General features: G+C 39.8%; 2 protein-coding genes across 5 annotated transcripts in view; both read left to right on the top strand.

The window, feature by feature from the left end:
- Window positions 1-22987, top strand: part of LOC125776669 (uncharacterized) — a 532635-nt gene that overhangs the window by 137868 nt on the left and 371780 nt on the right. The gene's annotated exons all lie outside the window — the stretch shown is intronic.
- The window catches only part of LOC105227127 (molybdopterin synthase catalytic subunit), a 111766-nt gene that overhangs the window by 2003 nt on the left and 86776 nt on the right, over window positions 1-22987 (top strand). For 2 of the 4 annotated variants that reach the window (XM_049450130.1, XM_029551612.2), the window contains exons 3-4: window positions 3246-3539; window positions 22567-22844. In XM_049450130.1, the coding sequence (XP_049306087.1) occupies window positions 3246-3539; window positions 22567-22844 (572 nt within the window). Of the gene's footprint in view, window positions 1-3245; window positions 3540-22566; window positions 22854-22987 lie in introns of all 4 variants that reach the window. The other 2 variants (XM_049450129.1, XM_049450131.1) reach the window with 2 other exon arrangements.

Genomic DNA, 22987 nt, shown 5'->3' with positions numbered 1-22987 from the left:
GTTTGGCTACCTGACCAATAACCAAATGAAGCGGAGTAAGTTCAAGTAGAACATCCAGAGCTGCCGTTGGACAGATGTTCATCCGCTGTAGTTTCAGTAGCTCAAATTCACTAATTTAAGTTGTCAGTGGAGTAATCTGGCCTGTTTTTTTTTTTTGACATTTTGTTTTCATATACATTTTTATTATCAATAGAACTTTTTCCCATATCATGAGGTATATCGTGGAGTGTATAAACAAATTTTTTGATGACATATGGCTGGGTGAATAAGATACGTTTTTTCACTTGCGGACACGATTTCTCATGTTTGGATCATATGAAACACAAAAACCCAATTTATTCTTAAAAAGTACGTGAATGGTTATCGACCCTACTAGAATCATGAAAAAATGTTGATAAATAAAAAAGTAATTAACGTCTTTTTTTAAATATTCCCTACGTTTTGGCGTGAAGCGTCTTTAAAATCGCGCCGAAACATACGGGTAGCAGGTTTAAAAAGTGGACCGTAACGAAAAGGGTTATATCATCGTACCTTAATAATTAAAAAACTATTAGTCTTAGAAACAAAAATGTGGTGTGAATATTTCGCTTATATAGTCAGCTCGCTGTTATGACATTGAGCTCGTGTCGTGGTCGAAACCAACGCTCCCGCTTGTTTCTATTCAGTGTAACTCGTGACTCCGACTTTATAACGCAATGATTCTTTCGTGTGCCAAGTTTATTTAAACCGCTGGATTTATATAAAAATCAGCTCGTGCAAGAGCCAACCAGAAATATAAATTACGGCTATCGTTACAAAGAGGTGGCTATGGGCCACGCATAGGTACCCCAATGATGCCAATGATCGATATATCTATTGGATCTGCCACGGAACTGAGAGATGTCAATATCAGTAGAAGAGAAGCTATGCAAAATCATTGGCGTTCAGCGGACATACGCTTCGAAACGGTATTTGAAGCCAATCTGTTTGGTTTATCTTGCAGTGTTTGTGATCGACTTTGGTTCGAAAGAGACTTAAAGAAAGTGAAACATCGCAACATTTCTTTCCTTAAAACAGAGTTACCCGATGAGAATGTGACGGAATTTCGCTTATGCAGGACCTGTAGCAAATCGATAGATGCCAATAAAATCTCAACGCTGTCGCGCTCAAACGGTTTTCGTTATTCTCCAAAGCCGAGCAGCATTCGATTGATTTCACCGCGGTTACCATTTATGCAAATCCGTCGATTACGCTACGAAGGTAACTATGGTATAGTCGGCCAGGTAATCAATGTACTTGCCGATGTAAACAACATGGTGCAGCATTTACCGAGGTGGATAGACGACTATTTTGCTTTTAATGTATCATAAAAAAGAAACTTAATAATAAATCGAATTACTTGAATGGTTTCGTACGCAGATCAGTTATCAAGTCCTGGCTGCGTTATTTGGTAAACCAACAGCTGTACAAACGCTATGACATAAAGATCGACTAGAGTGTGTTTGACAAAGATATGGATGACTATATCGGCCTCGAATTTCAGATTGAGGCCCCAGATTCTGAAATCATGCTGTCTCGACAACATACTTTACTATGGAACGAGGAACAATGTTTGGATATTGCTCCGGGTCAGAACTTACCTCCGATCAACATAATCTATGATATTGACGGCGAGGAACTATCTCTCCCTTAAGGGTTATATACCTTTTTTAATTTCAAAAAATCGAAAATTTTTTCATTGCTTCTTCTCAAATTTTCATAGAGATTCGTCCGCGCTCTAAAAAATAACAATATCCAGTGTGACTGAAGTACTTTCGCGTAGTATGCTAAAAAAAATAACCCTGGTCGAGCCAATACCCAGGGTGACTGTATCATATGGCAGTGCTCGATTTCCTCATGATTGTTAGCACATAAATGATGTCCACTATGAGTATAAAAACAAATTTTTAAAATATAGATTTCTTACTTATAAAGCCTGCAAAAAGTGTAAAATGTGAATTTGTTTAAGTGTTTACCGTTTAATTAAATGAATTTTCCGTACTGGAAAATTCGTTTTACACTTTTGGAATAATGCCTGTAGCGTAAAAATGGCAAGAAGTGGTATTTGCTTATTTACTTATTAGTCTAAATATAAAAAAGATTTAAGTGAGATTAGAAATACGAAAAGACTTTTTCGACTACCAATATAATAATCACTTTTTACCCATATAACAACTGTACACGTGTTCGCGGTATTTGATTCACGTTCGCGCGTTAATTACAAAATTCATACTAATTTAAAGTGACAAAATGCGCCTATATTTAATCCTTGCGATTAGCTGTCGCCCGTTTATCCTTTATTTATACATTTTGGAGTAAAAACCGTGCAATAAAATTATATGTTGTGTTTACAAAAGCTTCTTTAGTCCTCAAAAATGCATCAATACGCGAGGAAACAAAGATTTTTGTAAACAATTGATTTTTGCATTGATTGCTCACTTAACCGATTTCGACTAAATTAGGTACGTGGTATTCTTATATTAGTATAAAAATCAAGAAGCAATTAAAATGGGTTCACTTTAATCTTGGGGCAATGGCCGTTACTTTTCCGTGTGTTGATCTGTGGAAGCTGCTGTATACCGGTTTACTACTGTCATTACTTGGACTGATAATTGTGTTATCCTGGTTTTAATACGAAATTCGGCTTCGGAATCTCGTTTCTAAGAATTCTCCGCGCACTTTTATATAGTGTATTTCGGAATTTCGTTTGTATAGTTTTAAAGATTGACCGGGCGCTTTTACCATACATTGTGTATTTCGCAATAACTTGTATAAATTTAAGGATTTGACTTTTTTGCACACTTTCATTTTAAATGTTACACTATAGTTCACTTCAGTCGAGCTCGGGCACGAATTATCACGATCGAACTCTATCACCGAATTAAGCCTTCGAAATGCTAAATTTGTACTGATTGTTATTATGTCGCCTAATGCTTTTATTAGGGCAAGAAAGTCATTATTTATAGTTATATATCTTACTGAACTTCTTAATAATACTTAGACAAAAATATAGCTACATATGTACATACATATATTGTTGCGCGTTGGCTAATTGTCGACTCTTGGCATCCACGCACATGTTGTTTGAAGCATACTACAGTTTTTAAAGAGTTTTAAAAACATAATCGACATGTGAGGTTAAATATATAAGTATATACATATATAAATAAAATTATGGAAGACATTGAGAAAATAATGACCACTTCCTCTTCTTTTTCTTATTACAGCATGCGACAAAGACAACTTTATTTTCCTAAAAACTCAAATATGTAATGAAATTTCTGTGCCAAATGACTTAGTGCAAATATCAGTTGATAAAAATGAGATTAAAAAGCGTATTGCTTGTTACCTCCAAAAAAAACGTGATGAGATTAATCAAAACAACATTATTGACTACAGAAGTATGCCTAATTATGAAAAAATAGACGAAGGAACTCATCCAAATTTTCCGGTAGAAAATTCATGTGCGCGAGTAAATACTACCGTTGTAAAGCAAGATAGTTCAAAATGTCTTTTGAAAGGTAAGTACATTCAGTATTAGTACTGGCATTTTTATTATTATCTTGTTACTTTATAAGAAAGTTCAGGGATACAGTTAATTAATTTTTTGCTATCGGATGGGCCGAAGTCCTAAACTAATTGTGATGGATAAAGAGTTATATAATACATACAAATGTATATGTATATGTATATAAATAATTATGAAGACCAGACGAGTTCAATTTCAATTGACTGTATTTCCGTCCGTCTGTTCGTAAAAGTTGTAACTTGAGTACAAAAATTGTGGAATTTTGTATATTTGTTTCTTGGCACCATGAGAAGGTTGCTATAAAAGAATGAATGAATGATAATGAGGAATGCACTGCGACCTTTGGTCTATTGTGCCCTCTCCTTCCTCACATTGACTCGCCTAGACCCAGCCCATTAATGAAGTCCAGTAGATTTCCTGGCGATAGCGAGGCAATGCGATCTCTATCCGAAAAAAAACACTCCACGGGCCTTAGATCTGCGTCTACAGACTGCTGTGCCGTCAATCAGCAGATGCTCCGGGGTTTCAGGCTCCCTGTCACAGAAACGGCAGTTGGCGCAAGCTGATAGACCCATGCTATGCAGATGCCTGTTTAGCTTGCGGTGACCAGTGTACCATGCGACTAGCAGCCTGAGTTTGTTCCTGGGGAGGTTTATTACAAATTTGAACCTTCTCAAGTTGTATCCTCCCATTAGCAACTTGGTATGTTTCATACCATGAGCATGTAGCCAATACTCCTCCCTGTGTACTCTTTCCTCTTTACGGAGCAGCTCCTTTATGGTGTGGGGACCCACCCCCGTAAGGGGTTCGGGTCCTACCATCTTGGTGGAGGCTGCGGAGCGGGCGAGCCCGTCAACCAGTTCGTTGCCGGCTATACCCTTGTGACCAGGCACCCAGATCAGGTGTATTCGGTTTCTTTCCGCAAGGCTATTCAGTCTATCCCTACACTCCTGCACTAGAAGGGATTTGATCTCGTAAGAGGAGATCGCCTTTAGCGCCGCTTGACTATCGCTGAGAATGGCTATTCGCTCATTTCGATGGTTGCGATGGAGGTTTATTTCTATACGCCGGCTTATGGCATACACTTCTGCCTGGAAAATGCTCGAGAACTCTCCCATAGGTATGGAGAGCCTAGTACGTGGGCCCACAATCCCTGCGCCGATTCCCTCCGACATTTTCGAGCCATCGGTGTACCACCTCATGGTACTGTCCCTCAACATCAGCTCGAGGTTGGAGTCGTTCCAATCGTCTTTGTTGCCGAGGGTAACCTTAGACTTTTTCCTGAGGTTAACCTTTTTGGTAACACTATCCCTCAGAAGGTGGGCCAATGGTAAATTGTCATTTATCCCTTCCATCCTCTGGGATGAGACTACCTTGCCTTTTTCCCACCCCTCTGCCATTATTTGCAGAAGGGTGCGTTTGGCTACTTGACCAATGACCAAATGAAGCGGAGTAAGTTCAAGGAGAACCTCCAGTGCTGCCGTTGGACAGGTGCGCATTGCGCCCATCATGCAGACACAGGCCAGCCGGTGTAGCTTCAGTAGCTTAGCCTTAACCGAGGTTTGCGACGCTACTGAGGCCCAGGCTACCGCCTCATATGTGATTATCGGTCTCACTATCATGGTGTATAACCACCTGACTATCCTTGGCTTACAACCCCAGGACCTTCCTGCCAGCCAATTGCACATCAGTAAGGGTTTTGTCGCCTTGACCAAGGTCAGGTTTACGTGCTGCTTTCACCTCAAAGTGGAGTCTAGCATCAACCCGAGGTATTTGACACTGTTGGTCATCCCTATCTCACTGCCCCCAGCGAGAGAATCCTAAGACCGGGGAGGGTCCTGTGTCTCGTAAACAGGATTACTGACGTCTTGGAGGGGTTGATATTCAGTTCAACCTCCCTACCCAAGGTTGCTATTCTAGATTTTCTTATTCGGGTCATTGCCATGTCCACAAAATGGCATTAATCGAAAACATATAAAACGCCATAACTAAGCCACAAATGAAGATACAAATGAAATAGCAGGGACATCTGTGGTTTGGGAATTTAGCGTGGTATCGCCTCTATTTAATTTAATGTACACATCCCATAAACTACTACAGTTGCAATATATATAGTGCTTTGTTAAAAACTACTACAAGTGAAATATATCAATAACTAAATGTGTCAGAAACAATAAACTTTATATCAAGTATGGTGCAAAAAGCCTTTATAGGAGCCGTTGCTAATAAAAATATAGCTAATTTCAGGCTTGTCATTTTAAGTGAAAGCCTCGATAACTAAGTGATGTTTTTAATTCTCCACCAACTCGTTTAAATGTATGCTGATAATGTGACTTACATATATAACTATATATAGTATTATAATTCTCATATATATTATAATTAACGAAGATATACATATACAGAACAATAGCTGACGGAACCAATATTGTGGAACGTTAAGAGTGCAATACAAGCAGTCTAAGTTTATTGACCCCATCCCGACATCAGGACTTTCGCACCAATAAAAATTACAAACAGTTTTGATTTTTCACACGAAAAATATGTTTTTTGGGCACTGAGAACAATGGCCACACATAACAATTTTTAATCCTACGTGAACACTGCAAAATATTAATAAGCTATTCTCATAATTCGCAACAGAAGTAGGAGATCTTCTTCTTCTTTACTGGCGTAGACACCGCTTACGCAATTTAGCCGAGTGGTTTCTTCTTTTCGCTAAGTCGCGCCAATTGGATGTTCCGAGCGAAGCCAGGTTCTTCTCCACCTGGTCCTTCCAATGGTGTGGAGGTCTTCCTTTACTTGTCTAGTCAATGTCGTCGTATATCTCATACAGCTCATCGGTCCATCGAATGCGATATTCGCTGTGGCCAACGCGTACAAGACCATACATCTTTCGCAGAACCTTTCTGTCGGAAACTTGACACGTCGACTCATCCGTTGTTGTCATCGTCCAAGCCTCTGCACCATATAACAGGACGGAAATTATGAGTGACTTATAGAGTTTATTTATAGAGTTTATTTTTTGTTCGTCGGGAGTTGACTTTGATTGATTGATTGATTGAAAGATGAGGAATGCACCGCGACCTTTGGTCTATTGTGCCCTCTCCTGACTCACTTAGCCCCAGTGCATTAATGAAATCCAATAGCTTACCGGGTGCTAGTGATAGATAGCCAAATCTCCAGTCCTGGGCCTTAAACGCTATTATCCGTCTCCCACCCCTGCTTAATTCCTCACATAATATATCCCTGAAGGCATCCCAATTCGCCCTTCGAGAGTTACGCCTAGGGGGGAGTTGCCTGACCTCTACCTTAACCTTATAATCCTGTGGTCTGACACGGAGGGCTCCGTCGAGACTCTCCATTGCGAGACCAATCCGCTTGCAGGCTCATTGCTCAAGGGGATGTCCAGCACCTCCCTCCTAGTTATAGTTATGAAAGTGGATTCACACCCTACATTCTCTATCACTAAGTTATTACCTACTATGTACTCTAAAAGAGATTCCCCTCTTACGTTTCAGTTGGTGCTGCTCCATTCCAAATGGTGGGCGTTTGCGTCGCAGCCTATTATTAGGGGAAGCCTGTGCCTTCTGCAATGCTCCACCAGCTTTTCCACGACCTCCGGGAGTGCCGTAGATGCCTCCCCTGTGAAGTAGGTTGAAGCCAGGACGAAGTCCTTGCCTTCGAAGTCCCTGGCATCAGATCCTGCTCTGAAATGCAGAAGAATTCAATGTTATTCCTGACAACTATGCAAGTTCTAGATCTTTCGCTGGAGAGATACCAGATTACCTTATTCGACTCCGTCTTGAGGCCTTTGACCTCTCCTCTATGGACCTAAGGCTCTTGGATCAGCAGTATGCCCAGTTTCTCCGTTGTGAACCTGCTCGTTATGACAGCTGAATCTGCTGCCGCGTGATGCAGGTTTACCTGGGCGATATCCGTATTGACGGCCATTATAATATGGGTTCGAGGAAGGGCAAATCCTCTTCCCCGCCGTCCATCCTGCTGCCACCCAGTGGGTCAACTTACCCGTCGAGGAGTTCCTGCGTGGAGGGTAGCTCTGCTCTCTGGCCGCAGTGAGTGGGCGACATCAGGGACTTCGGTGGTCGCTGCTGGCACTGCCTGCCCAGTCCTGCTTCCGCCGGGCTGATCCGCCACCTCGTCCACCTGCATTGCTACTGCCTCCGGGGCTGCCACAGACACTTCCTGTTTTTCGATGCCCATGCGTTGCTGAGTCGGGGGCTTTACTGCTCCCTTGCTCCCAGTGGCTACGGGCTTGTGGGGCCGCATAACCACCGTGCTGAACCTGTAGTACAGGCGGAAGCTCGCTGCCCGGACGTACTTGTACGACTCGTCGTCAATGTACAAGTACAGTCGCCAACCTTCCATGTCACCTATTTCCTCCATCTTGCTACTTACGACGCGCCAGAACGAGATGCTGAGGCCTAGGTTATGATTTTTTACCAGACCTAGGGCGAACTCTTAGGGTTTGTTCCCGCATCGGGGGAGGAACATTGATTGACAAATCTTCCGAACTCCTCGCGCAGAGGACAGGACTCTTCCAGCCTCCGAGCTTTGGGGCGAACTCTCGCAGCCAGTTGGCGAACGTCTCGTCCTTGCAGTCCACTTGCAGCATACCTCCTTTGAATTCTACGCCCAGGAAGGACGCTGCGCATTCATTCCCTCTGAACACCTTTTCCATAAGAAGGTTCTGGAGCACAGTAAGCTCCTCCGGTTTTAGCGCTTCCGCCGGGTAGTTTCGAGGCAGTAAAGCCATGCGGATGCCTTTAACAGCGTCCGCATATCTGCGCCGCCCCTTCTCCACCCTGTGGGGAGCCGGTCCGGTTGGTTGGCTTCCGGCTGCCTTTGTGTTGTTGCCCCTTAACTTTTTGGAGCTGGGGTGCTCCTGCGGCGTGATCTGGCCGCTATTCCGCTTCGCGGTTTGGGCACACGTGTCAGAGGGCGCTGCCCTACCATCGCCACGCCTTGCGGTCAAGGTGGCACTGGCCGGGCCACGGTTGCTGGTAGCGCTGCCTTGCGCGCGAGCTGACACGGTATTGTCACGCTCCTTAGCTGAGGATGCGTTGCTCCCTTTGCTCCTGCTCCTCGCCATAGCCTCCGCTACCTCAGTAGTCTTCCCATCTCGCAGGTACCACTTCATGATGGCACCGCTTATTGCCTTCCTGTGCGGTTCGTCACACCCTCCTGGTTTGCCAGCATCTGGGAGAGGGCGTTGCCTACCGCTGCGCCGACTTCCTTTTCGTTGTCCGTGTTCGTTTTCCTTAGTTGTTGCCTTGTTTCCGTGGTATCCAATTGGTTTGTTTTTGTGTGCTCATCTTGTTCTTATTGGGGAACTAGGGAGTCCGCCGCGTCAGAGCCCCTTGACGCGGCAAGGCCACAGTTACTCCCCAATTCGGCCCGGTGTTGGGGAGGCTCCGTTAATACAGCCGAATTTAACTCCTGGCTGCAAATCATCCAATGGCACGAGAGTTGCATAACAGCCTGGATTAGGAGGTGGTAGCTCTTAGTATCAGCAACATCCACGCTGGTTAGGGGATGCCAAGTATGCCTTGCGCATACGGCCCTGCACCACGGCAAGGTGCCTATCATTCGCAGAGGCCTTAACTTCTCAATTGCCTACTTAGTCCGAGGGACCACTTGTTTGCAATAGATATTCTGCGTTGGATTTTGATGCTGACGTTTTTGTGGGTTTTGATGCTGGTTCCAAGATAGACGAAGTTATCTAGGACTTCAAAGTTATAACTGTCAGCAGTGACATGGGAGCCTAGTAGCGAGTGCGACGACTGATTGTTTGATGACAGAAGATATTTCGTTTTGCCCTCGTTACCCACCAGACTCATTTCCAAGATTTGACGCATGATGAATATCTCGTCTTTTGTTGATTTGTCAGGCTTAAAGCCACACTGATAAGGTCTACTGAGTTTGTTGACGGTGGGCTTTAATCTTTCACACAATACGCTCGATATATAGAGCACACTTAAATTCCTATCGTTGGGCATGCTTTCGTCCAACCATATTTTACAAAGAAGCTGATGCATGCTCCTTATCAGTTATTTGCCGTCGTGTTTGAGTAGCTCGTCCGACAAACCATCTGCTCCCACTGCTTTGCTGATCTTCAGGAGGGGAAATTGCTATTCGGACTTCTTCGTGGTCGGACAATTCAACGTCTGCACCATTGTCATCGATTGGGGAATCGGGTTCGCCTTCTCCTGGCGTTATGCATTCACTGCCATTCAGCAGGCTGGAGAAGTTTTCCCTCCATAATTTAGGTATGCATTTCGCATCGGTTACTAGATCACCTCCGGGGGTTATACAAGAGCATGCTCCGTCCTTAAAACCTCTTGTTAGCCATCGCATTTTTTCGTGGAATTTTCGAGTATTACCCCTGTCGGTCAGCTTGTCAATCTCTTCATATTCCCGCATTTCGGCCTCTTTCTTTTTCTGTCTGCAAATGCGTCTCGCTTCCCTCTTCAACTCTCAGTATCTATACCATCCCGCAGGTGTTGTGGTCGATCGTAACGATGCGAGGTAGGCGGTCTGTTTTCTCTCCGCTGCAACACGGCACTCCTCGTCGTACCAGCTATTCTTTCGCATTTTCTGAAAACCAATGGTTTCGGTAACAGCTGTACGTAAGGAGCTTGAAATGCCGTCCCACAATTCCCTTATACCAAATTGTTGACGAGTGCTCTCAGAGAGCATTAGTGCAGGTCGAGCAGAAAATTGTTCGGCTATCTATTGTGATTGCAGCTTCTCGAGTGCGAATCTTGGCTGCAACAAGATAGTGATCCGTGTCGATGTTAGGACCTTGAAATGCACGCACATCTGAAACACTGGATTCGTGTCTTCCGGCTATCACAACCTGATCGATCTGGTTGGTGGTTGACTTTTCTATCTGGAGACAGCCAGGTGGTTTGATGAATTTTCTTATGCTGGAATCTTCTACTACAGATAACCATATTTCAGGCCCCGGTGAAGTCGATCAACCTCAACCTATTTGAGGATGTTTCATTGTGGAGGCTGAACTCACCGACCGTATTGCCCAAGATACCTTCTTTGCCCACCCTGGCGTTAAAGTTGTCAAGCACGATTTTGATATCGTGACGGGGGCACATCGTTCTTCTCTTCCGTCGGAACGTGGGCGCAAATCAGTGATATGTTAACAGTACTCGGCGACGGAGTCTCTCTCCCACAACGAATACCATACCAGATTTGCGCTCCTTTATAGGGCCCGTTGTAGTAAATGCCACAAGGAACTACTCGTCTCAGTTCTTGTCTCGTCCATCACATTTCTTGAACGACTGTGATGTCAGCCTTCACTGTAATGAGAACATCAACCAGCTGGGCAGCGGCACCTTCCCAATTAAAGGACCAGACATTCCAGATGCATGCCCTCAAATCGTAGTCCTTAATTCGTTTGCCATGGTCGTCATCAAAAGGCTTGATGTTCTTTTTCATTGGGCGCATTTTTAATGTAGCGGGTCCCAAACCCAACGCACAACCCTACGGAGGGGGTGTTTTTAGGCTACCCAGAGGATACTTGGTCAAAGACCGGAAGTCGTGAACTGCTTGAGCCATATGCAAAAGAATCGTTTCTGGCCACTCCCAAGTGAATGGCAATCAGAGAACTTTCCTCACTTGCGTGAACTTCTATACATGACTCCATCCTCCAGTAGAAGATCTACTAATGAAATTTTTGCAGCTCTTAACTTTCACCTGTTTGAACCAGAGCTCGCAACGATCTTGCGCTTTGTTCTGTATTAGACTCACACTTCTCCCTAATAAAACAATAACAACGAAGAGTGCTACTCTCTGACTCTAAACTGACCTTTTCAGAAGCTGTTCAAATTATGTGAAAATTATTTTAGCACAATACGTCAGAAAAGCATTCATATTACAGTTATTATCCAAAGCATTACTATAATATCCTAACAAATTTCCAGATCGGACGACTATAGCATATAGCTCATACACAAATCGAAAAAAAGATCAAGGTCTAAGTAGTTCTTGTAGAAAAGTTTTTTTTTGTTTCTAAAGTTTATCGAAATATTATTTATTTTTTCATTTATGGTTGGGAGTCATTTTGGGCTTTATAAGTTCTTCATGACTATGTTATTTTGGGTAATTTTGCATATACTTAAAAAAAATAGGTTACACGACGATAAATATTTGGAATGTAGTTTAAATAGTATACATTTTATTTTTTTAAGTATTATTATAGGTATATTATATAAAGGCAGATCGCGTTAAGTGGAACCCCTAATGTCAGCTACTTCATGTATGTTTAGTATGTAGTCATAAATTGCAATATTGCAATGAAAAATTTATGTTATACGTGACATGTTACTAAAGAGATTGTAATACAGTGAGCAAATTTTGGTTAGGCGCGCTCTTAAATTATAGAGAAACTAACTGCGCACGATTTAATTCATATACTTATGAATGGTTAAAAAATATGTATTTACTTTTGCAGAATAAGATCTTTATTCAAGAAATTCACATACTTAAATGAACATGTTTTCGTATTATCTTATGGGTTATATATTATTCGTTAAGTTGAGAACATATTTATGTTTCATCAATTGTTATGGTGCCTTCATGTTGGATTATCTGCTTTTTTGTATCCTGTATGTTTGTATACTTTCGTCCATATATTTTAATGGTGTCATTAAACTGCATCAAGTTTACTCCTGAGATAATTTCGTTATTAATTTCATATTTTCCATCTAATATTATATTACCATAATTTAATTTTGTGATATTTGCATTTGTTTCTTCAATAGTTTTACAATTTGCTTTTTCTTTTAGCACTAATTTCGAAATACACTCATTATCCTTGTTGGTTTTACATATAAAATTATTTAGTGATTGTTTACATTCTTTTACTCTTGAATAATTATTTATATTACATTTAGCTATATATTTGTCTAATATATATTTGCCATGTATTATAGATAGCTTAACGATGTTATTTTAAATAATTTATTGTGGAGTATTCCATTACATTTAAAACTGGAATATCGAATTTTTCGTTTTTTATTATCTGTTTTATATAATTTAAATTTAAAGATTTAGACAAGTAATTGTCTTTACAGAATTTATAGTTTCGAATAGGGTTTCTAATTCCTTTAAAGTTTCTGATATGACCAGGCTTGTTGGGATTGATTGAGGATCAACCTTTGAGACTAATTGTTCAAAGTGTGAGTTAATGACTCTTTGTTGATTATTATTTTCTATTATTTCATTAAAATGTGTTTTTATTTCAATAAGATCGTCATGATCTGGACTCCCAGTTATAAATTTTATTATAGTCCCTAAAATGTTTATTGATCTTTTTTGTATTGAGTGTGAAATAGTTTGCCCAATTAAATTTGAGATTCTTTTCTCGTTTATGATGTCCTGTTTTGTACTGTCAAATGATCTATATTCTATCTGTTTATATTTTTCCATTATTGTCGTTAAATTAAATAAATGGTATAAATATTCGGTATCTTCATATATGTAGGTATGTGTCGTCAGTTTTGGTGAAGATAAATTTTTTATTTTTTAGATTGCTCACTGTGTATGCTTTTATGTTTATTATTAAATTCAATAGGAGTGTTACGAATGTTATCTTTATGTAAGACATGTTGTCTTCCTCCTCTCTCAACTAAAACTGTGTCCTCACGGTTTTTTATAACTATGTATTTTAAATATTTTTGTTCCGTTTTTGTACGTCGTTTTGACAGTGCGTAAATTATTTGTTTTGGTTCATAAACTTTTTTTGTTCCTTTTTTATTATGATATTCTAAAACTTTGTCTTTGGTTTTTTCAATCAATTGTTTTATTTCCGGATAATTCTTCCTATTGAAAAATACTTCCACTGGTTTTTGTTTTGTCACCGAGTGTATTGTCCTATTATACTCGTATGCTGCGTTAAATATTTCCGTAACTGGATCAGTGTTATTTTGTTTAGCTAATGTTCCTGCGATTTCTATCAGTGTGTTATGTAAGCGTTCAACTGAACCGTTTGATGTCGAATGAGCTGTTCGCGTACGATTATGTGTTATATGTAGTCGTCGGTATAGCGACATACAAGTTATCGATGTAAATATACTCTCATTGTCGGTTTGTAGGTTTTTCTGCAATATGGGTATGTAAGTGTGAGAATTTCTTCTAGTTTGTCTACGGTGTTGAGTTTATCTGCTATTTCTCTCATTAATAAATATTTTGAGTACCTACACATACTAGTTATATACATATGTTCTATTCCCTATGTGGAATATATCCATACTTATAGATTCTCCTGGTAGATTTGTTGCTGGTGTTCTCCCTATCAGTTGTTTTGTTGGTCTACGTTGGTATTTTTGTTCATAACAATTTGAACAGTTTCGTGCAAAGTTTTTGATTTGTTTCACCATATCGGGTCAAAAATATTGTTGTCTAATTTCCATCGCGTTATTTTTCTCATTTTTATGCGCTCGGTTATATGTATTTGTTATAATTTCCAAATGCTTGTTTTTGTCTGTTATGTCTTCGACTAGATTTTGTGCTATAAAGAGGTTGTAGTATAAAAAATGTTTACTTAGTAGTGATTTTATTGTGAATAGTTCTTGTTCATCAATTTTAATCGAGTTATTGAAATTAGGTGTAAAATTTCTTTTAAGGTTTTTGTTAGATAGTCAGTGTTTTGATATTCAATAATATGTCTGTGATACTTTGGAAAAGTCGTTTGTGTTTCTTTTTTATTTCTTTTAGTTTTCTTTAATATGATTTGATTCTTAAATGAATTTATCGTTTGTTTTGCGTATGTATAGTTTTCGTTTGGCGAACTACGTGTCGAGTGCATCGATTCTATTGTTGAAGTGTTCATTTTTTGTCTTGATAATGCATCTGCTACTACGTTTTTATTTCCTGGTTTGTATACTATTTTTGCTAAAGATTCTTGCATAAAATTTTTCCATCTTTTTAGTTTTATATTTGGATTTTTGCCCGAAATAGAAAATATTAATGCCTGTTGATTAGTGTGTATAGTTAAATTTGCTATACCGTAAATATAATTCCTAAGTTTTCCTATAGCTCATACTATTGCTAATAATTCTTTTTCCATTGCACAATAATTTTCTTCTGTTTTTGTTAATGTTCTTGATATAAAAAATATAGGTTTCTTTCCTTGTGATAAAACTACTCCTATGGCGAAATTACTCGCATCTGTAGTTAAGTCAAAAAGTTTTGAGAAATCTGGTTGAAATAGTTCAACTTGTTCTTTTAATTTTGTTTTAATTATTTGTATAGCTTTTATAGCTTCTTTATATAATTTAATTTCTTTCTTAGCTGACATTTTTTTAGTTGTTATACCATTTTCTCCTTGTAGATGTATGGTTAGTGGTTTTGTTATTTTGCTATATCCTTGTATAAATTTCCTATAATATCCCGCCATACCTAAAAATGACCTTAATTATTTCAGGGTTTGAGGTATCGGATACTTGTCTAATGTTTCTACTTTCTTTGGATCTACTGTTATCCTATGATGTGTTATTATATGTCCTAAATATTCGGCTTGATTTTTAAAGAAGTGTGATTTTTCATCAGAGATTTTCATATTTGCTTTATGTAATGCGCTTACCATTATTTGGATGTGTTTATTATGTTCTTCAGGTGTCGAAGAATATATTAACACATCGTCGATATATACAAACGCAAATTTATTTATATATTCTCGTAGAATATCATCAACACATCTTTGAAATATTGAGGGTGCATTTCTTAATCCGAAGGGCATTCGTATGAATACATATTTTGCTCCATGGGTTTTCCATTTTCATCTGTACCCTTTTTTGGTACTGTCCAAACTGGTGAGTTATAAGGACTTCTACTAGGTTGTATTATATTATTCTTTAATAATTTTTTTATTTCTGAATTGACGAAATCGTTATCTGCATACGGATATTGGTATTGTTTCGTCCAAACAGGTTCATTACTTTCTGTCCTAATGGTTGCTTCTATCGTTGTGGTAAATGGTAACTTTTCTGTTTTATTATTTCCCCTAATTATTTCTCTAATCTCCTCGTCATAATCTTTATTATCATTTGTGTATTTTATTTTTTGATTTTTGTTTTTATTTGTATATTTTAATTGTAGTGACGCGAAATTTATTTCTGCATTTAATTTTTTCAATCCACAAAATCCTATTCTTCTTCTTCTTCTTTACTGGCGTAGACACCGCTTACGCGATTATAGCTGGGTCAACAACAGCAAGGCTGTTTATGCTTTTTCATTGGGGGTGTTTTTTACGTGGCGGGTCCCAAACCCAGCGTACAACCCTATGCCAAATCCTATTGTCATATCAAAATCTTTAATATCTTCTAGTTCAAAAAATGGTAAATCATGGCTTAGCATATGTATTATTTTTTTTACTCGGCATGATGGAATATCCATGCATTGATTTTGTCCATACAGAATCTATTGATATACTTTTACCTATTCTGCATTTTTTTGATATGTAGTTGTTTGTAGCGCCTGAGTCGATCATGATATTCACTTCTTGTTGTGTCGGACCATCCTTTAGTGTAAGGCAAGGTAGTCCTTCCTTTAGTATTACGATGTATCGTCAGCTTATTCCATTTGTCTGAAGGTTTGTTCTGGCTGAGGTTCAGGTAGTTGGTGTGTGTTGATTCTTTGTATCTTTTGCGGAATGATGTTTCTGTTAGAGTGATTTCGTTTGTACCCACTGTTTCTTTGAGGTTCGTCAACATCCATGCGTTCTTGTGGAGGTTGGTATGTATTAAATACTCTTTGAGGTTGTGCATAATTGTAATTGTTCCTCGTTTGTTGCCTTGGTTGGAATTGATTTTGCCTGAAGTTGTTATTGTGATGATTAGGTTGATTATATTGGTCTTGACCATTGGTTTAAATTATTATTTTGCCATTGTGGTGGATTAAAATTAAAAGGGTTTGTCTTTTGTGGTATTATTCTATGTTGATTAGTTGGTCTTTGCCAAAAGTTATTTAAATTTTGTTTTTGGATTTCGATAGGTCGTCTAAGGTTTTTATTTTCAATAGTTTGTTGTAATCGTATTTCGATTTGTTTAGCACTTGTATATGTTTGCATTAAGCTTTGATTTTGATTAGATGCTAAGGCTGTTGCCAAATTTTTATTTTTTAATCCTTTAATAAATTGTGTTATAGATTCTTGTTCAATATATTTGTTATTTATTTCTGTTTTTAGAAGGTCCACTGTATTTTTAATCAGCTTCCTGTGCAGTGTCAATGTGTATTGGAAATAAGTATCCAAGGTTGTTGTACCAAGTTCTTCATGTGTTCTTGTATCTCATACAGTGCGTTTGGGTCGCGATATAGTGCGTCCAAAGCTTCCATGATACTGTAGAAGTTGAGAGGTGTGTTGTTGCATTCAAGTAACATATCTGCATGCCCTGTGATTCTTCTTCTGAAGGTTGTAATGTTATTGTAGAATTGAGGTGTGTTCTGGAATACTTGGAGTGATTCCATGACTTTCATTACATGTGGCTTCCATATCGTATATTCTTCTTTGTTTCCTTTGAAAATAGGTAATTCCTTTATTACTTCGATTTCTGGTATTGCATCGTGTCTTCTTGGTATATTGTTGGAGTAGAAGTTTCGCTAGTATTAGGATTTGTAGTTTGGAACATCCGTAATATTAACTCCTTGTCCTTTCTCCTTTCCTTGTCCAATTTCAAGAACTGATTCTGAATGTAGGACATTATGTAGTTTTCAGGAGTGGTATGGACTGTAGCTGGAGGAAGGTCCTCCTTTGGCATTGTCCGTTTTGCTCCTTGACTCATTTTGTGAGTGTCTGTCTTCGTTAAGGAAGATTTAAAGGTTTTGGCTTTCTTTACTAAAGATTTCAGCTTAAGGATTTAGATGTCCTTCTTTATGCGCTTCGAAGATTCTTAAGAATGCCGAAGTTCTGTTGTGCGATCTCCTCCTTCCCAGCAAAGAGCGGTGGAGCCCCAGCTAATGTATATACATACTTATGAATGGTTAAAAGAATATGTATTTACTTTTGCAGAATAAGATCTTTATTCTAGAAATTCACATACTTAAATGAACATGTTTTCGTATTATCCTATGGGTTTTATATTATTCGTTAAGGTGATAACATATTCATGTTTTGTGGCTTAGGTCTAAAGTCTAATTATATTATTTGTTGTAAATAAGTGCTTATCGTGCGGCCTATGCATGCCTATGCAAGTGTATGCATGTCTTACATTCGGGTATGGTGTGGTATGAGTTCAAAGTCTTGTGTTTGATACTCTTGTTTATTTGATTAGGACAGATCTGGCTTTATCAGCGTTTCTCATATACTTGTGTATAAGTGTCGTTGATACTGGTATTAACTCACGCGACAGTTTTAATGTTTTTGTTTTAGTAAACAATAATTGCTAGGTAATATTACATAGAAAGCTAGCATGCATAAAAAAGAAGAGCATAGTGGTATTAATATAGCAAAATGTGGATATTATCTGACAACTGGTGCGAACTTTGGTTAGCCGCAGTCTTATTTTCATCGTTTTTATGGTAAGTTCTCTGTGTTTTAAATAATTTTTTGTGGAGTTTTGTTAACATTTACGCTTATTCAATTTTATTATATTCAGTTAAGAACAGCGTGATTGAAATGGCTAGAAAAAAAATTTTAAATGATGTGGAAAAGGCCCAAATTGAAATTTCGAAGGAAAATGGTCTTTCTTACAGAACAATCAGCCTGCAAATCAAAAGGTCAACGTCCGATGTGTTTAACGTGGGTACCTGCTGACTACAGCCTTACCCCACGCCGCTCAAAAGCACAGCGGATCAAATCAATGCATTGATCAGCGCCCTGAGAATGCTATGCATTTTCAGTACCAATTGGCAGTGTGAAATGGACACACTAACCAGCTTGGTCGGTTCGAAGCCCATCTAAAACCTCTGCCGTGCTTTGGGTCCATCACCCGGTTGCAATTCAACTCCTCATTCAACTGACAAAGTCAGTTCTTCTCGCATTTGGGTTTTAACCACAACCACCACCATACTCCCCCGAGGTGCCAGTTCGCATGAGCAGGTTGGAGTAAACTCCAAGGGCTCCTGCTCTCCGTTGTACCAGAATTAAGTCTTCGGTCAGACCTCGTAGCCGAAGCTACTACCAGTTGAAATTCCATATGGCTCTGGACTGGTGGTTAGGGGTTGGACCCCATACACACATCACATACACACTCCACTCATACAAAATCTAACCCTAATTCCCAACTAACCGTCTTCGGCGCTTTCGGTATTCCGACTAGTGGAGATCACACCACTAAATCTAATCGTCTAACAGTCCAGCTAATCCCCAGAGGCCCATTTCTCGTAAACAGAAAACCCAGACTCAAACAAAATCGGAAGTCTGGGTTATCCTCAACGAACCCAGCGTTCCGAATATACTCGTAGGCCACTCGACCGTTAGGACTATTGTCCCAACGTTCTTGTCACCTACATCTAACCCTATCATCTAGAAGCCTCTTGCTCCCTAGATATCTCTCTCTCCACATCATCGTCGGATATCTAGTCATTCGGCAGCAATGACACACTCTAGCCCCTTCTTAACTTGAATGCAACAGCACGATGTATGACAATCAGGTCAAGAGAGGGTGTCCCTAACAAAACCTGCATAGCATCCGTGCGACATACAGGTAAACAAACAAGCATCATACAACGCTGAATTGAGAGGAGTTTTTGAGAACCCAAGACAGTCGTAGCTGCCTTCCACCATACAGGAGCTCCATATGTTGCACAGACCACAAACAAACCACGGTATATGATGCTGACAGCACGACGTCCGAGACCCCAATCGCTCCTCAAAATGCGTCGTATTGTGCATACGGTTGCTTGCAGTCGCTCCTTCACATTCGCCAAGTGTGGAGTAAAACACATCCTTTCACTCATGGTCAACGCCAGATATTTGACTTGTGTCACATATTTGATGTTGACCCCATTAACATTGACAATCCGTGGACGACCCGGTGACAATCTGCCCTTAAGCAGCATCCATGTCGATATGGCAACACTCACACCTACACCCCGAGTATTCACAATATCTAAGAAATGTCCTCCCGCTCTCTCTAGCTCAGACCGCGAGCGACCTTCGACCAGAAGATGAAGATCCGCATACCCACACTCCAGAAAGCTGCCCAAGCATAAGTGTTCATCATGAGTTTCCAAATATATGGATCACAGATGGAATCTTCTGGACAGCCAAGCTCCTCCAGCCGTTGCACTACTCGATCCTAGCTTAGGAAATCAAACGCCGCCTTGAAATCAACAAATATGCCAAGGACATATTTGTTGGCATTCTCCATAACGACATTTTGAACATAAAACCATGCATCCTCAATACTGCATCCTTTCCTGAACCCATACTGCCTATCCGACCACAAAGCTCGCATTAGCTCCACAAGCCGTTCCACCATGACTCTATCCAGCACTTTTCCAAGTACAGGAAGGATACTGATGCCCCGATAAGACCGATGATCGCTCCTGATCTTATCAGGGGACTTATGGAGAGGAACAACCCTAGCACTTTTCCACTCGCGTCGAAAGTATCCCTTCTAGACGCACTTTTTATAAATGGCCTCCACGTATTCCGGAATGAACTTACACAAGCTTTTACACATCTCTCCGTTCAAACTATCAAGACCTGGGGACCGTTTAGACCTAACCAGGCCAAAGGAGGGACAGGCACTTCTTGTGCTTGAGGTACCTGTACCTCCGATCCTGGAAAGAATGCACCTAACAGAACCCCCGGCAGATCTCTTCACGACGATAACAGAGTATCTCCGACGCGAAGAGAGGTGACATCTTCCCTCCTATGACCCCGGCAGAACCTATAGACCTGACCCCAGTGTTCGTTCCTATTCTCCCGAACAAAGCTCGTCCAGTATTCCTCTTTAATCTTAACTATCATTTTGTATATTCCCTATCCGCACAACTAAATCCGTACCTGAACTGGGGCAGCCTATCAGAATTGGACCATCGGGCGCGTTGAAACTTTCGCCTCAATCGCCTGACAGTCCTCTTCAAGGTTAACTCACGCGTCCACCATTTAATCATACTAGTCATATAACGTCACTTCCTAAGTACCCAATCATTTAACCCCCAAACTACCCACCACCCAACACCCCAACTCGCACATTACGGCATAAGAGCCCTAACAGTTATGCTGGGTGATCTCTCCCATTAGTGCCTGACGAGGGCGCGTTCAACAATACCACAGTAAATCGGGCAGACAGCTGACAACATAAGATGACCAGCTGGCCTACCCTTAATTGCACAGTTGTGGCAATGGGGTGCATTGACGCAACCGGCACCTCTGTGGCCTTCTTGACTGACCGCACCTTCGACAGACATCTGTTCTGGCCCTACACCCAGCCACCCTTTGATCGAATCCCATGCACCGGAAGCAGACAGCGACTGGGCTATCCGGTCGCACCCGGAAAGAAAACCACTTGATTAGCACCTACCTGCCTCCAGAAGAGCGGATATCAACTTGTCCGTACCCTCAAGGACGACATTTGTGCTATCATCAGGGGTCACCTTCCAGGGACGACTGACCATCCTTACGTCAGACCTCTGGGACGCCGGGCTGAAGTCCTGGAGGTTCAGTCGGATTCCTTATGGGGGATGGACCCCCTGAACAACAACCCGAGGACCCAACTTCCGGTTGAGAGTCATGTCCAACCCCACCTCAATCAAAAAGTCAGATAAAGTTGTGAGAAATTTTCTGAGATTAGGAGATAAATATGGCATATCCAATAAAAAATCAAGGAGAAATACCAATGTAGCTCCCCGTCATTATTATTATTTAAAAATTTGCAAAAGAATTTGTAAAAACATTCGATTTATATGCTTCTTTCTCAATTGGAGTCCAAATGGATCCACAACCTCAACAATGTTATTTGAAATATTGATGCCAGTTAATGGCTAAACAATAAACCGTTTAACTTCCCTTTATCCAATCACCATAATCCACAAAAATACATCGAGTTAGAGAGGCTTCGAGTGATGGAAGGAAATTTGTATGAAATTTAACTTCTACTGACGTCTGTCTGTCCGTCCGTGCAAGCGATATCTTGATTAAAAACTAAAAGATCTTAATGCAATTTAATACACATGCTCCTATCTGTCCTTTCAAGGAGCGAGTCGCACAACAACAAGAAACTGCACTGCACTGCATCGAAGCTATACCTATACCAGGTTTAGGGAATAGTTAACGTAATGCAGTTTTCGACGTTTGCTTTAGGGTGTTACAAACTTCGCATCTAACCTAATATCTCTATTCAGGGTATAAATACGTATTCTGGTTTAGAAGACTGATGAAACAATGGCTTGTCCTGGTGTGCAGGATATAAATCCTTTCCGTGGCCTAAAATGAAAATTTATGCGAAATCCGTGAAGAGTAAAAGTGTAGTTATCGCACTACGAAACGTTTTTGAATAAAAAATTTACAAAATGGTGGAGGTTTGAAAAAAATGTATTTATCCTGTTTTTTGTGGTTCGGAATTTTTTTTAAATAAAAAAAAATCTTTCGAAAGCTCTTCGTAGTGCGATACTATAATGTAAAAAAGCTCTGTGTAAAATTTCATGTGAATCGGTTGAGTAGAACTTGAGGTATCATGCACACCGTTTCTAGAAAAGTAGTTATGAGAAAAACGAGTTTAAAGTTTGAGAAAGGCTGCGAAACAGTTTTGTCGGCGCGTCACAAAATGAGCTGTAACTCGGAAAATAATTGGAATTTTGAAAAATCTTCCTAGGGACATTTTCTTAAAGGGTTATACTATAAAATTTCTAAACCAGAATACCTCCTTAAACGAGGTACCGGATTGATGATTATTTAAAAGGCATCAAAATGTTTTCAAAATACATCGCTTCAAATCGAATATAGGGTGTAAAAGCTTTTACTATCATTTGACTTCTTTGTCCACAAAAAGATGATATTTTTTTTTATCGACTAAACAATAGTTTTATTCTAGTTTGCAGAGTAAAAAACGCATCAGGACCTCAAATACGGCCAAATTATTTCCATACTCTCGATAAACTTATGGCAAATAAAACACCGATTAAGTATGTCAATGAGGATAGCTGTTGCGAAAATATTTCAGTTATTGGTAAAAGAAAAAGATTGGAACCTATTGAAAAACATTTGTTTCATAAAATAAATTATCACTTGCCTATGAATTTGCGACTGAAGCAAGCTGAGGATCGGATTTTACGCTTGGAATCGTTATCCCCGGAGTATTGGCATTTTATCGTAAGTACCGTAAGTTTATTTGCAATAAGATTGTTGGATAGCCTTATTGAAATTCGCAAAGCAGTAAAAGCACAGTATTTATTTTCACCGATTTATCTACATAGCGAATGTTAAGTCTCTAAAAACTTATTCAAATTCATCTA

This window comes from Bactrocera dorsalis, chromosome 2, assembly GCF_023373825.1.
Source record: "Bactrocera dorsalis isolate Fly_Bdor chromosome 2, ASM2337382v1, whole genome shotgun sequence".
Taxonomy (NCBI): Eukaryota; Metazoa; Arthropoda; class Insecta; order Diptera; family Tephritidae; genus Bactrocera; species Bactrocera dorsalis.
Note: the sequence above shows the minus strand (reverse complement) of the source record. Positions and strands in the feature narration are given on the sequence as shown.